Source organism: Agelaius tricolor, unplaced genomic scaffold, assembly GCF_023055355.1.
Source record: "Agelaius tricolor isolate 1412-34295 unplaced genomic scaffold, bAgeTri1.0.p SCAF_82, whole genome shotgun sequence".
In the NCBI taxonomy this organism is placed as follows: domain Eukaryota; kingdom Metazoa; phylum Chordata; class Aves; order Passeriformes; family Icteridae; genus Agelaius; species Agelaius tricolor.
This window is the reverse complement of record NW_027269342.1, coordinates 454144-469080: the sequence shown is the minus strand read 5'-3', so window position 1 is coordinate 469080 and position 14937 is coordinate 454144. Positions and strand designations below refer to the sequence as shown.

Genomic DNA, 14937 nt, shown 5'->3' with positions numbered 1-14937 from the left:
TTACTTGCTTTACATAGGCAAAAACCTGTTGAGATTTGGAACACCAGAAGCAAGCTAAGACCAGTGATGATTTTCTTTTTCTCTCTTACCAGATCTGCATTTAAAAAGATCTATTGCCTCTGAAAATACAAATATATATACAACAAAACTATATGTTCAAATCAGCATGTTGACAATGCTATATTTAAAATGTGATATATTTTTTTCAGTACCTATAAAGTTAGGCTTTAAAATTCTGTTTCTTAATTTAAAGTTATTTTGTGATAACTGTTTTAGAACAGAAAAGTTAATTTCAAGTAGAAATATGAATTAGGATAAACAGGACTTTCCACTCAGTAAAGAACCTAAATGGTAGTGAACTGACTTTACCCCAGAAAAACAGAGTAAGTGCATTATAGTCTCAACTTTTTTTTTCCCAGTAATTTACCATACTGCACTGGATCAATCCCCTGGTTTTGGTGTTTTTTCCTCAATCAGCTTAGCTGATGTAATGAACTGTAGTAGCACCACTTTTGGCACAGCTGAGCAGGAAGAAACCCCTGCATATCAGATTTCTCGTGTCCAGAATGGAGCCATCTGGCCAAGGCTGCTTTACTTGGCTCCATCCTGGGATCCTCTAAGGGAAAATGGTTGTGGAGTTGCTTCCCAAGCCTCTAGTGCGTGGATTTTTTTTTAATAGTAATTTTGGTGGTTCCACTGCACAGACAACAGTCAACTCATAATTAATTTGAATTTAAGACCACCACTGTTACTGAAGATCTTTATTTAATTAATTATATCCAGAACAGTAATTAACTAGATAGGAGGACATTTTTGGTTTAATTTGTGATAAGGATAACTTCATTGCACCTGCTGTAACTTTGTATAACCTTATGTCTAAGGAATGTAAACATCCACTAAATCATTGTAAAAAGAAAACACTTGAACAGCTATGTTTCAACGTGTGTGCATTGTTATGAATATTAAGATATTCATTATTTTAATAGTTTTACGATAAACAACAAAGACAGCTTCTTCAGCAATTCCACAAGAAGTAGAATTGTGCATCATGTGCTACAGAGAACGAAGTATGAAGATGGAAAATCCAAAATGGGTAAGAATGTTGTATTTTTTACCTAAGCCAAAGCTATAAAATTGTTCATCTTTAATTGCCTGGAGAAATACCATTTGAATAAACTCAATTAATTTTTTCCTATTCTTGAAATCTTTTCTTTCACACAGTAACAGAATTGAAACAATGTCCCATCATTTTCTACCTAAATATCTCTGTGAAAATTTGCAGTATTTTTCACTTAATTACTCATTCATTAAAATAAAATGGAGGGATTATTGTGACTTTACATTATTGAGAGCCGCAGTAAGGGTTACATATACCTCAGAAAGCTGACAATGTTTTCAAGGACTGATCCTGGTATTTCAGCTACTGTCCATCAGTTTCAGTCCAGTAGAATCAATGTGTGCTACACTTAATTTATTTGAGGTGTCTGTGTAGCTCAGAGACAGCTGATCTAAGACTGAATTTGCTTTATATCAACACTCATAATACAGTGTTAGTTTTTAGAAGGTCTAACTACCTATTTTCATTTTGAATGACCAGGGAATGTATGCATGATTTTCTATATTTTCTGCAGGAATTAAATTAAAGATTTAATATTCAGAGACTTGGATGATTTCAATTACAGAAAACTGTTGCTTGAGTTTCTGAACAAAAGCAGTAGTAAGAAAAACAGGAAGAATAAGTGTTCATATTTAGCACCTTTGAAGTTGATGATGGGAAATTTCATTATAAGATTAGTTTAGTTTTGCTCTTCAAAGCTATTGAATCTTTTTGTTGTACCTATCAATGGTTATTTATTTTTTTGATTTTTATAATGTGCTGGGCTAGTACAACAAATCTGGTTTTAGGATGGCTCTAGGAACGGATCCAAAATGCAGTAGTCAGTCTGGCACAGAGCACTGCTCTGATATGAAATTGTCAGCTGGCTTATATTTAAAAATACCAGTTTTAGCTGGTAGCTAAATAGCTACCTAATAGCTTTTAACCCTGCAAGGGTCTCACTACCTCAAGGATTATCTATCCATACCACTTTGTATACCAGATCACCTGGTCACCCATAAAATCTGAATTATATGCTCTGAGGAATACAGTGTGAATGTAACTATTTTCTCACAATCAATCTGGTACAAGCACTCAGCCCTGAGAGAAGGTTTTCAGGCTTTGGTGCTTTGGCAAGTGGCTCTCTAGTTTGACACAGCCAGAAATCTGAAAGCATCAGCAGTACCTGCTGAAGTAGTTGGTGGGGTTATTGATTGTCATCTTCAGCAGCATTCTTATCATTTAACGCTAAGTTACATTCTCCAAATGTGACTTGAAAAATGTGTATGAAAAATTTATATCAGAGCTAATGCTTTTTTGGTTTTTTTTAGGTATTAATAGGTTACTAAATAATGGCACATATGAAGCAGCATTTCCACCACATGAGGTAACCTGGTGTTAATTTGATTTTTAGTTTCATATTTAGATTATAGCTTCCACTAGTGCTTACTTTAATTCTGACCTGCAAACTTTTAATTTCATATTGTAATTTGTTGATGCCTCTTTTATTTATAGCTTTTACTTTGATATTGGCTTTTAAAATTTTCTGTATTTGGATAATTTGGATATTTTAGTGACATCCTGGAACATTTTCTGGTTTGATTAGGATATAATTATTTTCTGATTTTTATGAACTGCACATTGCCTGTTGAGTCCTTAAACAGAGTATCAGTTGCTCCAAATTGTTCCAGTTAGTTTTATTAAATTATTTTTGCTTGCCACCTACAAAAGGATTTGTTTTTCTAACAGCTTGGCCAGTTGATCACGGTTAGGGAGACTGCTTAATTATTTTCTGTTTAGTATTTTCAGGATAGTTCTGGATAATTTCTAATATGCACTGAGACTGACTATTACTTAGATATGGTTCTCAAAAAGACTATTCAGGCTGTTGAAGGAGCTGGATTTGGTTTTTATTGTTTTACTTATGTTTCCCTCTTAAGTGTCTGCAGATGTCCGTTGGGGAAGTCTTCATAATATGAAAAACAGAGGAGTTGTGGAATCCTCAAGATCTTTCCCCCTCAGGGAAATCCCCAGGGCTCTCCCCTGGAGAGACTTAGCATAGAGTCTCTCTGCACCTGGGTGGACAGAAAAGACTTCCCCATGGAGTCTTGCACAACACTGATCCCCATTTCCCCATTTGTCCCAACTTTCCCTGGTTTCTCCTTTCCCTGTTTCCTCACTGGTTGGGGTATCCCTATGGCCAGCCCCTTCTTCCCTTGGTACCACCCCCATAGGCCCCCCCATAAAAGCCTTGTGCAGAGCACATGGTTGGTCTTTTGTCCCTTGTTCCCCTTCGGTGTGCTGAAATAATCCTGGCTGGAACTGACCCTACAGAAGGCCCTCTTGCCTCTCTTGCTGAGCCAGCTGTGGTGAGTGTGATGTGTGGACTTGGCTGCCTTGCCTGAATGCTCACCCAAGTGGCTTTTCCACAGGAGATGCTGTTTGGGAAATGAGATAGAGGTAGCAGCAACCACCATCTAAACCCCATGCTGCTACACTTGACAATGCTTTTTCCAGTAGTGTAAAACTCTACTGAAGACTGGAAACCCACAAAATGAACTAAAAACCTATGTTTGACTTAAGAGGGTTTTGAGAAAACCCTCTTATGTTGAAAAGAAGAAGCAAGCCACGCATCTTCAGTCTTTGAGATGCTCTCAGGTGTCACAGATGTCTTTTCTGAAAAATCCTTTCACTAGGATCTTTTCTCCTGAGAAGCTGGGAAGTTTCAGCTTCTCCCTGTTTTGCTGCTTTGGAATGTGATTAGGAGAATTGTTTACCCAGCATGTGAATTGCTTTTACTTGATGACCAATGACAGCCAGTTGTGTCGAGGCTGTGAGGAGTCACAAGATTTTATTATTCATTCCTTCTTTTGTAACCTTCTGAGGTCTCCTCTCTTTCTTTAGTATAGTTTTAATATATCATTTTCTTTTAATATATATCATAAAATAATAAATTAGCCTTCTGAAACATGAAGTCAAGATTGTTATCTCTTCCCTTGTCGTGATTGTCTGCAAATTCCACACTTAGGAACATGGTGGTTGCAGCTCTGAACTCTGGGTGTTGCAGCTGAATATTGTGACTTGGTTTCGTGTTTCAAAGACTTTACAAATGGCTGAGAGTAATTTTTTAATTTTTAAATACTTTAGTTTTAATAATTAATTACTAGGAATACAGAGAAGGAGTATTTTTAGATAAATAATGTAACATCATTGTTAATGCTTCAGCTGTGCTTTACTGACTTCAGGGAAAAGCTGGCTGTACTACCATAAAAGCCTGTGAAGCTTTCTCTAGCATCAAAGCCGTGCTGTCATATCCATTTTACATGTTCCTTTGTTATGGCATAAGCTACTGTTTCTACATCTCAGTTAAAATTAGTGAAATCATAGTTTTAAGCCACTCTTACCTTAATTGCTCCTTGACTGATGCTAAGGACTAGTGGTGGAACACTCAATTTTTTTTTTCTTTCCCACATGAACAAATAAGAGTGAAAATTCCATCCCAGTGGGAATGCTGAGTTTAACTCTTTTATGGGTAACAGTGCAGAAAGAATCAGGAAAAAAAATGAAAATATGTAATTCTGGGTAATGCTTTGAAGTAATTTATCCAGCCTGCTGTGAGAATAAGTTGATGTGCTCTTCCTGGATGTTCCTAGGTGCTGCAAAGGTCACACTCAGTGTTGGCATCTTTGATATGCTGCTGTGCTAACTGTAAGGAGAAAAGAGTGGACTTGGAGTTTTTGCTATGTTTAGCTTTGTTTATAACTCATTCTTAAGTCAAAGAACCAGCAGATTGCAACAAGTTGATGGTGTTCTTTGAACTTTGAGGAGTGCTCAAGATTTCAAATATCTGATAAAAATCTAAATGCCTTAGTTACCTGCATCTACCAGGGTCAAGAATCTGTCTGATCACTGAGGTGGGTGCTGGAGAACTCTGCTCTCCTTATAAGAATTACTTGGCTCACTTGCAGTCAACAACTGATGAAATATTTTCTTTACCATTGCTGAGTGATGGAAGTTGTTTGGGGAAAAAGTTCAACTAAGGGATATATCCTGCTTCAGAATTGGAGCAAAATTACAAATGCAAGAGTTCTGCTCAAGATGATTCTAGCAAATGTGATACCTTTTGATTGCCAAGCATGAGGCTATTCTTTTAGTCTGTTTGGTGGTCTATAAATGTCAGACATGGCCTGGAAGGACTCCTTTTGGATCAGACTGACTGTTTTGCTTTTAATGCCTCGAGTCCTACGTAGCTTCAAAATAATGCCAATTCTGTTTCCTTCATCTTAGAAAGTATGTACCACAGAAAGAATATATTTTTCTATACCTTCAACAGTAGTGAAAGAAAGTGATAGAAAAAATCTAGGAGAAGAGAGCCGACATACTAGAAATTTTTAAAATTTTCTAGAAGGAATAAAAATATACCACAAGCATTTCTTGAAATATTTAAATAGGCAAAAGCATACAACTAGGCATCTATTAGTGAAATAAAACCAGAGCTGAGTACTTCCTAAAAGTCTTGTATTACTATGTTTCAGTATTAATTATTAGAGAAATGGACCATTTCAGAAGTGTATGTAACCCTCCCTCTTATGTCAGGCTTGCCTTAGCTCCTGATGACATGTTCCAGATGTGCCCAGAATAAGAGACCTATTTATTAAATATAAAAAACATTTCTATTAAAATTATAATAAAAAGCATCTAAGAAAGGTATACATTTTCCATAGTGCCTGATAATGTACTTACATTTCTTTGTGTTTTTTTTTTTTTCAGGGAAGCCACAAAAGCAGGCATCCCATCAAAACACACGGAGCACAGAATCACAGACACCTCTTGTATGAGCGCTGGGCACGGTGGGGAATGTGGTACAAATACCAACCTCTTGATTTAATCAGGTATTAGTACTTGGAAGATTTTTCTCTGGTACAAAAAGCCTGGCAACAGTGTGCTAACTATATTCATCAATTCCTTATGCTTTCCTATAACATTTAGATATTCCCTATTATTGGGTAGGCTGGAGTTCTCGAAGTTGCTTATTTTGCGTGGTCTTTTGTAGATTAATTCCAAATGAGTCTGCCTAAAGAACACGTACTTCCAATTGCTCAACAATTTGCAGTGTGAAACTTAAAATACAAACCCATAATGTGGTCTGCTGATGAGAGACACTTGCCCCTTGTGAGAGCACCTTTGAAAGCAGACTCTTATCCACATGGACAGTCAGAGTTACCACATGCAGAGGACTTAAAATGCAATCCAATTTTAACCTTTCCATGTGGGTTTAAATAACTCTTATTTATGTCTTAGACTTAGTGTCATAGGTTACCAAATGTAAAATAGAGAAATACATATAATTTAAGTTAAATAATGATGATGTTTGGGTTTCACAGTTTTCTCCTCTGAATACCAGTAATTCATTTTCCTTGCTGTAAGTTTTTATTCCTGATCTGAATCATAACTGATTATTGGTGGAGCTAAGCAAGTGCCATGGGGCAATTTTATGCTGTTTCATCCTTGATTGACTTTCTGATCACTGCTATTTGATCTATTCTGGCAATTGATACCCAAGTTTTGAAGAATTAAAGTGCAGTCTTCAGCTTGTGTTTTCAGAGCATTGTTTTCACTAATAGTAGTTGGAAATATGTCATATTATCTATGTATGATTATCTATCATAAATGTTTTTTAAAATTGAATACTTAGGTCATACTAACTTACCTTATCCCTTTCCAGATTTTTTTTCTGTCTGTGTACATCCATCTGTCTGTCTAGCCTCTGTTTAATAATGTTGCTACTACTCCATCTACTTAGTCATTGCAAGAACATGGCAATTACAGAGTCTCTGCAGTTATATCCTTGTTCTCACAAATCTGCAGTTAGTGTCAGTAAAATATTACGCTAGCCTGAAAAAAACCTGTTTGGTAAAGTGACAATTTTGCCAGAAACTTGTAATGAAAGTTCCTTGTTAGAATTATTCTACTACTGTGACAGTTGAGATAGAGAGAAATCACCATAAAATTTAGTTTTAAACAATATATGTGTTTCCTTTTCATGTAGGCGATACTTTGGTGAAAAAATTGGACTGTATTTTGCCTGGCTGGGATGGTATACTGGAATGCTTATTCCTGCTGCCCTGGTTGGGCTCTTCGTTTTCCTCTATGGATTATTTACAATGGATTCCAGCCAAGTAAGGTAAAATTCTATTTAATAATATGTAACAGCCTATTGTTAATTAAGCACAGTCTGGCAGAACTTAGATTGCTGTTCTTTTAAATGTTTTGCAGATATGGTAATAATGTAAGAATGACCTTATTAGAATATTGGGTTGTTGAGTCAAGTATTTATACTTTGTACATTTGTTTTGCATCAAGGCAAATATGTACTGCTGGCAGTGGCCATTCTTATCACTGCATTGCAGTGATTCCCACTAAGGAAAAACAGACCAATCTATAAGGACCAATGCTCATGTTGCAGATACTGCAGTAGTTGTTGATCTAATTAAGGCTAATGGGTGAAAAAACAGCCATATTCCGTCATTACCTCCATCTTCCTATAACTTCCAGAGTGTAGTACAGTTACTAAACTCCAACTTTAGCCTATGTCTTTTTTTCCTTCCTCATTAATAGTGGCAAACTTGGACTCTAACGAAATTCTTACCTGTGTCGATGTAACTTGCAGCCAGGAGACTGAGCTTCAGGGAGGTTGCAGCCACATAAAATGAACCAAGTTTCGAGTTTCCCACTTTTGTAATTTTACTCTGGGAGGGGTTCTGTGTCAGTTTAGATGTTGTGATGAGGGTCCTCAAGTGCTGACTGTATTTCTGGGAACTCTCGGAGGACCCCCTGTACTGCAAAGTATTCCATTAGCTGTTATCAGACAGTATCAGTATCTGTTCTTACAATTGCAGCTGTTGCTTCAAGCAGTTTGGGTGCTTAGGCTGTATGTATACTTGGAGTCAGATTTAATAGATAACATTGTTTCTCTGGCTTTAAGCAAAATCATATTATGTTTTATCTAAGGAGTTTTCTTTAACTTCTATTTCACAGTGAGTTATTATATTCTACAGTGCTGTAATGAACACTTTTTTTAAGCTTGCTTTGTACAGCAAACTCCTGAGAAACCGTACTAATTCAAACCACATTAAATACAGTTAAATGCAATAAACTTAACAGCCAGGAAATGATGCTATCTTTAAGATACTGTATTAGGATTGTTTTTCATCATAAATGTCTTCAAAATGCAGTGCTTGTAAAGTCGAGGATCAGCCTGTTCTTAGAGCACAGAGACCACAGCTGTTGAACTGTCAATCTTGTATTTGTCTCATGTACGGTGGCACAATTCCAACAAAGGGGGAACAAGGGGCCATAATCTCCTATTATCAAGGTATAGCTTAGTATTTCTTCCTTGGGGAAGAGAAAGATGTGTCATTGGCAACTGCCCAAGAGAAAGAACAAAATTTCTAATAAGTTCATTCTTTCAAACTGTGAGCTATTATGTGCTTTTATATCATAGAATCATAGAATATCCTGGGTTGGAAGGGATTCAGAACAAGGATCATTGAAGTTCATCTCCTGGGGCTGCATAGGACTGCCCCAACAATCCAACCATGTGCTTGAGATCATTGTTCAAATTCTTTTTGTACTCTGTCAATCTTGGTACTGTGACCACTTTGCTGGGGAATCTGTTCCAGTTCCCAGCTGCCCTGTGATTGAAAAACCCTTTTCTAACCTCTAACCTACAGCTCCTCTGACACAGCTTCATGCGTTCCCTCTGGTCCTGTCACTGGTCACCAGAAGGAGAGGAAGCTGTTAGATTCCAGCTGTTAGATTCCAGCTGTTGGACTGCTGTGAGATCTCCCCTCAGTCTCCTATTTGCCAGGCTGAACAAGCCAAGTGATTTCAGCTGCTCCTCATATGGCTTCCCCTTTAAGCCCTTCACCATCTTTGTGGCCCTCTTTTGGAGACTCTCTTAAGAGCTTTATATCTTTGTTATATTGTGGCTCCCAAAACTGCACACCATATTCCAGGTGAGGCTGCACCAGCACAGAATAGAACAGGGCAATCACCTCCTGTGTGTCATATGCTTCTCCCAGGAAGACTTGCAGGTACAACTCATTTTTAACAGAAAAACGCAGATATTTTCCTTGCTGAAGGTTGCAGGGTGTTGTAAATGAGCACAGAGGTAGGCTAGCTTTTGAGGGTTTCTGTCCTCATTTTTTTTCCCTTGGCTGCTGCTTAGTAGCTGCAGAGAAAACACAGACAAAGCACATTTGAGTGTGTTCCTGTGGGGCTGGTTCTATTGGGTCTCATCGTGAGGCACCTCAGTGTTGAGAGTGCCAGTGTGCCCCAGGCCTCCGTGCTCTGTGTGAGAAACAGGAGACTCAAAGTTAGGTAAACCCTCATATAAGCCCTGCATGCCTGCAAGGGAAGGTGAATATTCATATATTTATTGTAGCTATCATTAGCCAGTGTTCATTTCACAATGCTGTCAGAGGATGGGTTATGGCAGAAGTCCCAACCATGTGCTCTGTGGCAGCCCCACATCTGCCATCTGGATGTGTTAATTGTGTGGAGAAGGTGCTACCTGCCTTTGATTGTGTGAATGTGTGCAGTTCCTCTGGTCAGTCATGGCACAGCACTGTCCTGTCAGTGTGTTGCTACAACTGTGTTAGTAAGAGCAGCTGTGAACTGTGTGACTCAAGCTGATTATGCCTGGCCTGATAAAATATGTGTAGATGTTTTCTGTATCACCTTGTGTACTTAGGCAATTCTAAAGGCCACTGATAACAGATATTGTTACCATATCCTTGCTGTGTTTTTTTTACTTAGCCTGGAAGGTGTAAGTAAGGATTAGAGAGAAACTTTGTACCTAGAGCAGACAGGAGTCATCCATTAGCAGGTAGATGGACTGCACACCTGTTCTTATTCTTTCTGTAGTCTGGGATTGAGAGATTATTTATCTGGTGTTTCTGCATTCTTTTAAAGAAAATTCTAAATAAGCATTTGTAAGAGTATTAAAATCTATCATTTGATTTTAAGCACTTCAGCTATCATCATACACAAATGCAGTTTTCAGCAGCAATCTGGAAGAAACAGAATTGGATATGTTACCTTAAAAAATCTGAACACAGGAAACCCAGTGGAAATTAGAAATTGAAAGACAATGTTAGAGCATTATGGCAATGTCAGAACTGGCATGTTGACCCAGATTCAGTATTTTCTGCTGAACACTGTTTCATGTGAAACAGGTTTATAATGCCTGATATGAGGAATCCATGGCTGTTAGGAAGTGTTGATTTAAGTATGATAAATTCCATCACAAAGCCCTATTTTTTATCTGTCTTTTGTACTACAAAGTCTGAACTTAACAGATGATCAAATCAGTTTTGCAGAAGGATACTTTGCTCAGTGATGTGTCTTCACCTCTCAGGTGCAGAAAGCTGCCATCAGCCCACTTCTAGTGGCTCCAGGCAGGAAACAATAATTTTCTTTTTTTTCCAGATATCCAGTACAGTTTCAGTAGAGAAGTAATAAGCAAATGCAGGAGCATGTACTGCCATGGAACCAAACCTTGCTTACCATGCCAGCCATAGGTTTTGTGCAGCAGTAATTCAAGGGTGATGCAGAATGATATCACATCTAAGAATGTTTGTCTTGCTCATGACTTGTCCAAGTGTCTGCCTGTGGTGCTCCATGCTCAGGGTCTGCTAGCAGTTGGCTATATATATATATATGTATTTGTATAAAAACATGATATAAATATAATATATAAATATATGTGAGAGATAGATATATGTATCAGCCTATGTCAGGAGCCCATCTCATCTCAGCACAGGGCCATGAGTCACTGCCCTCTGTGTATCAGAAGATTCTCTCTGTAGTTCATGTCTCTTGCTGCCATGGGCAAGTTGGAAATGGAGAAGAAGGAAGGGTACCACCAAAAGGGTGCAAATATCCCCCTCTCATACTGACTTTTGCCTCTTGTCATAGTGTCTCTCTTCTTTGCTCAATTTCATACAAATGATGTCATTTGATTGAGATCAATGTAGATGTACCAGTGTTGTCTATCCTCTGAATGTTGGTATCTTATAATAATTTAGAAAAATAGGCTGTAAATGCATTTGAAGGGTATTGAGCAATTTTTTGTTTTTCTGTTTGAGATATTTGGGAGAGAATTTGCTAGTGTGAGAAGTGTAACATGATGCCCAGAAATATTGTATGCTACTCTATGGCCCATAGTGTTCAGGTTCCTGATTTGGGATTAGGCTTTCCAAGCCAAATATTCACTTTTAATTTATTTTATTTGCCCAGTTTTGTGGTGCACGCACTGTTGACAAACAGAAAATATAAATGGCATAGCTCAGAAAACCTTGTGAATGCTAGAAGTGTTTTTATAACCTTTATTTTCCTCTCTCATACTAAAGCAAAGAGATCTGCGAGGCAAATGAAACCATTATGTGCCCTATGTGTGAACGCAATTGCACACTACAAAAACTCAACGAAAGCTGCATATATGCCAAGGTAATTATTGTGTTATTGCAATCAAGATGATTGTGGTTGTAAAATGGCTGCCCTTGTTTCTGCCAAGTTTCCTAAAAAGCATGTTTTTTTTCTCTACAGATGTTGTTTTCAGCCTTTGCAATGCATCTTTCTAATGTGGGAGTGCTCTAAAGTGATCTGGGGTTTTTCTAAAATTCCTTTCTGTGAGAATTTTCTTATAAATAAATTCATATTATTTTCATCAAGTTAATTAATTCCTCTTTGATGACTTCATAATTAAACTTTTTGTAAGGTTTTTCCTACTTTTCTCTGTAACTATCTTGTTACTCTGTTTCCTTTGCTTACTTTCTATTTGAATTTTTGCTCCTGCTTTGGTCTGTCAAACTAATGCGAAGATTTTATACAATTAAATATTTTGCTGCAAGAATCTATTCTTCAAACTTAAATAATCACACCAGAAATTGCAAAATACCTAGGTAGAAGAACAAAATGGAATCAAGAGACAGTAAATATGTAGATGGAGAAAAGTGAAGAGGTTTTTTAGCTCATAAAAAACCTTAAAATAGAAATGGTTGAGATTAAGTTTGACCTACCATATGACAAGAATTCTGGATGAAATTTTAGTCTGTCTGGACATGGACAAAACAGCTCAGTGTCTGTGAAACAAAATGACTGGTGATGCATAAAGTAATAGTCTGGAACAGCAGATTTCAAATTATACAGGAAGTCAGAGTGTGACATTGACAAACCTTGGTAGAAGAAACATGCTAGTAGGGCTACTTATGAGAAAGCTTAGCTTTTGGTTTCTGATGCCAGTTGTCTACTCTGGGACTATTTGGGGCAAAAGATGAGGTGGCAGTATTGTTTTTTCCTGATGTGTTCATTTTTTAATTCAGGTTACACATTTGTTTGATAATGGAGGGACTGTCTTCTTTGCAATTTTCATGGCAATTTGGGGTAAGTACATTTTTACTTTGTTGTTTTTTTTTTTTATTTTTAGTTCACCTGACCCTTTTATATGATTACTTGACAAAGGAGATTTTAGCTCTGGATAAAAGTTACAGAAGGATTATGATTTTTTCACACAAACGAATTTTTTTTCATTTTCATTAACTTAAATTTCCATGGTGGTAATGGGTAACACCTTTTATATAAATGTATGTATATAAACACCTAATGTAATGATTGTCTTTAGGGTCCTAAATGTCTTTAAGCCTGAATTTTATATTGGTTAGGCCAAAGTCCTTTTGCAGGAAAACATGTGGGTAGTGTTACTGATCTTGAGCCAATATCAAAAACACTTCTTGTAGAGGGTTCTTATAGAATAAATGAGAATGGTTTTATGGAAACTAATTAGAGGAAGGTATTGGAAAGGTTTGAGGTTAAGTGCTTACTGCAGTTAAGGTATTTCCATTGAAATTCTCAGTCTGAATCTCTTGTTATGTTCCCAGTGCCATCGCACACATCGTGTTGTGCAGCTCAAAGCCAAGCAGGGGTGCATCCACAGAGGACACTGCTGAGCAGGAGTTACCAAAAACAGTCCTGCCTCTCAGTGTAATAGTGCCATAAAAGACAGATTTAATGGGCCCAGCATTAAATCCTCAGTAGAATTAGCTTTCACTGCAGCTAAGAGGATTTTGCTGCTGGGAAATAGGGAAGAAGACAGAACCAGGGATAACTGGTTCTACCAATGAACATGTTTGTCTGTGTAAACACTGAGAAAATGACACTAGTTCACACACATAGAGCTGTCTGCATTCAAGCCAGAGTTTCACAGTTTTGAATTAAATGGTACACAACATCTTTATTTATGTAACATGTATGAGTAAGTATTAAGGACTCTAATTTAAAGTAAGAACAAATGTCACAAATTTTGGAGGCTGGCATGGTAAAAGCAAGTAACGATGTACAAACAACAGCAAAACATCATATAGTTACATGGAGAACAGAAGCACATCCCCATCCATGCAAAAATTATGATTGGGTTGCTAAAAATTAACATATTATAACTAAAGGGCACACTTTGATTAATTTCCTCATTCATACTTCTTCATTTACTGCTAATCTTGCTATTACTGTCTTCCAATTAATAATGATTACTTTGAAAAATTCCTAAAATACAGTTCATTTAATTATATAGTTAGCAGTGCAGACAACAGAGGTAGCTTCCTAGCATTTCTTCATCTCTAAGTTCTCCTTCAAGAGAGCTCTTTCCATTTTCATCTGAGGGCAAGATTGAAGTGTGAGGAGTAATTTGCTTATATGACACTGCTTTACCACAGGAAAGATGGTATTATGTGGGCTAAGGAAGGTGAAAGCTGAGGATTAAATATTTCTTCATTTCAAGCATCAGAGTGATATTCTTGTGTAATATGGGTTAATCTGTCTCAGATTTTCAGTCTGCTTCAAAACATGCTGCATACTGTGTTAGAAATCAGGTCCTGGCATTGATGGGACATAATGCTGTTTTTATGACTGAACTCAAAAAAAAGGCAAAATTGCATATATGGGCTGAAATCTTTAATATTTAAAATAAATACCTGGTTTGCTCATATTCAGTATGACTGACATAGTTTCTCTCTGGAGTGTTATGTGCATGTAATTTACTCACATATTGAATAAAACCTCATGGCATCATTCACAGACAGTGAGATAATTCCATTCCTTCAGTGTGATCCACAGTCTCCACACTAATTAAAGTGTTTTAGCAGAGCATAATAACCAGGACACATCCCTGATGGGTAGTTTTCTCTGCACTTTATTTTGTTTGTTCTGTGCCTTTACAGTTGTTTCTTTTACATATTCTTTCTTTCTATTTAGAAACATCTGGTAATTGCAAGCAGATAATCTATGCAATTATTTGCTTTATGTTGCCATAGTTTTACTCTTTAGCTGGAAAGAACTGGACCATGCTTTTTAGGATACCTATATATGTATCAGAGATAATTCCTTTCCTCTGTTGTTAAGTATTTCTTCTATCTAATATGTATTGACATGTTTTAAATAATTTCTACAGATCCAGCCTGCAACTCAAACAACAGATCTGTTTGATGGAAGAATAGAAGCTTGTAATCTTTTTTCCCATTGATGGTGATAGTAAGTCAGTGTAATCTAGTATAGGTTAGATGTAGCTCATTTTACTCAGTAATTCCATCCTCCCCAGCAAACTTCAAGTAATCCAAATTAAATAATCCAAGTAAACCTAATCAATCTTGGCATATTCACTGAAGAAGGTACAGACGTAAATTTGGGAAAATAATGACCTGAGTCGTTTTTCAGATAGAAATTATATTAGGATGGAATAGTTTCACTTCAAAGTAGTGAAGTTGTGGATGATTTTTTTGTATTGA

At 36.9% G+C, this 14937-nt stretch overlaps 1 protein-coding gene across 5 annotated transcripts in view; it reads left to right on the top strand.

Moving 5' to 3' along the window:
• The window catches only part of ANO3 (anoctamin 3), a 111738-nt gene that overhangs the window by 69701 nt on the left and 27100 nt on the right, over positions 1-14937 (top strand). For all 5 annotated transcript variants that reach the window (XM_071418301.1, XM_071418299.1, XM_071418298.1 and 2 more), the window contains 6 exons: positions 987-1093; positions 2428-2483; positions 5867-5988; positions 7146-7280; positions 11512-11608; positions 12484-12544. In XM_071418301.1, the coding sequence (XP_071274402.1) occupies positions 987-1093; positions 2428-2483; positions 5867-5988; positions 7146-7280; positions 11512-11608; positions 12484-12544 (578 nt within the window). The remainder of the gene's footprint in view (positions 1-986; positions 1094-2427; positions 2484-5866; positions 5989-7145; positions 7281-11511; positions 11609-12483; positions 12545-14937) is intronic.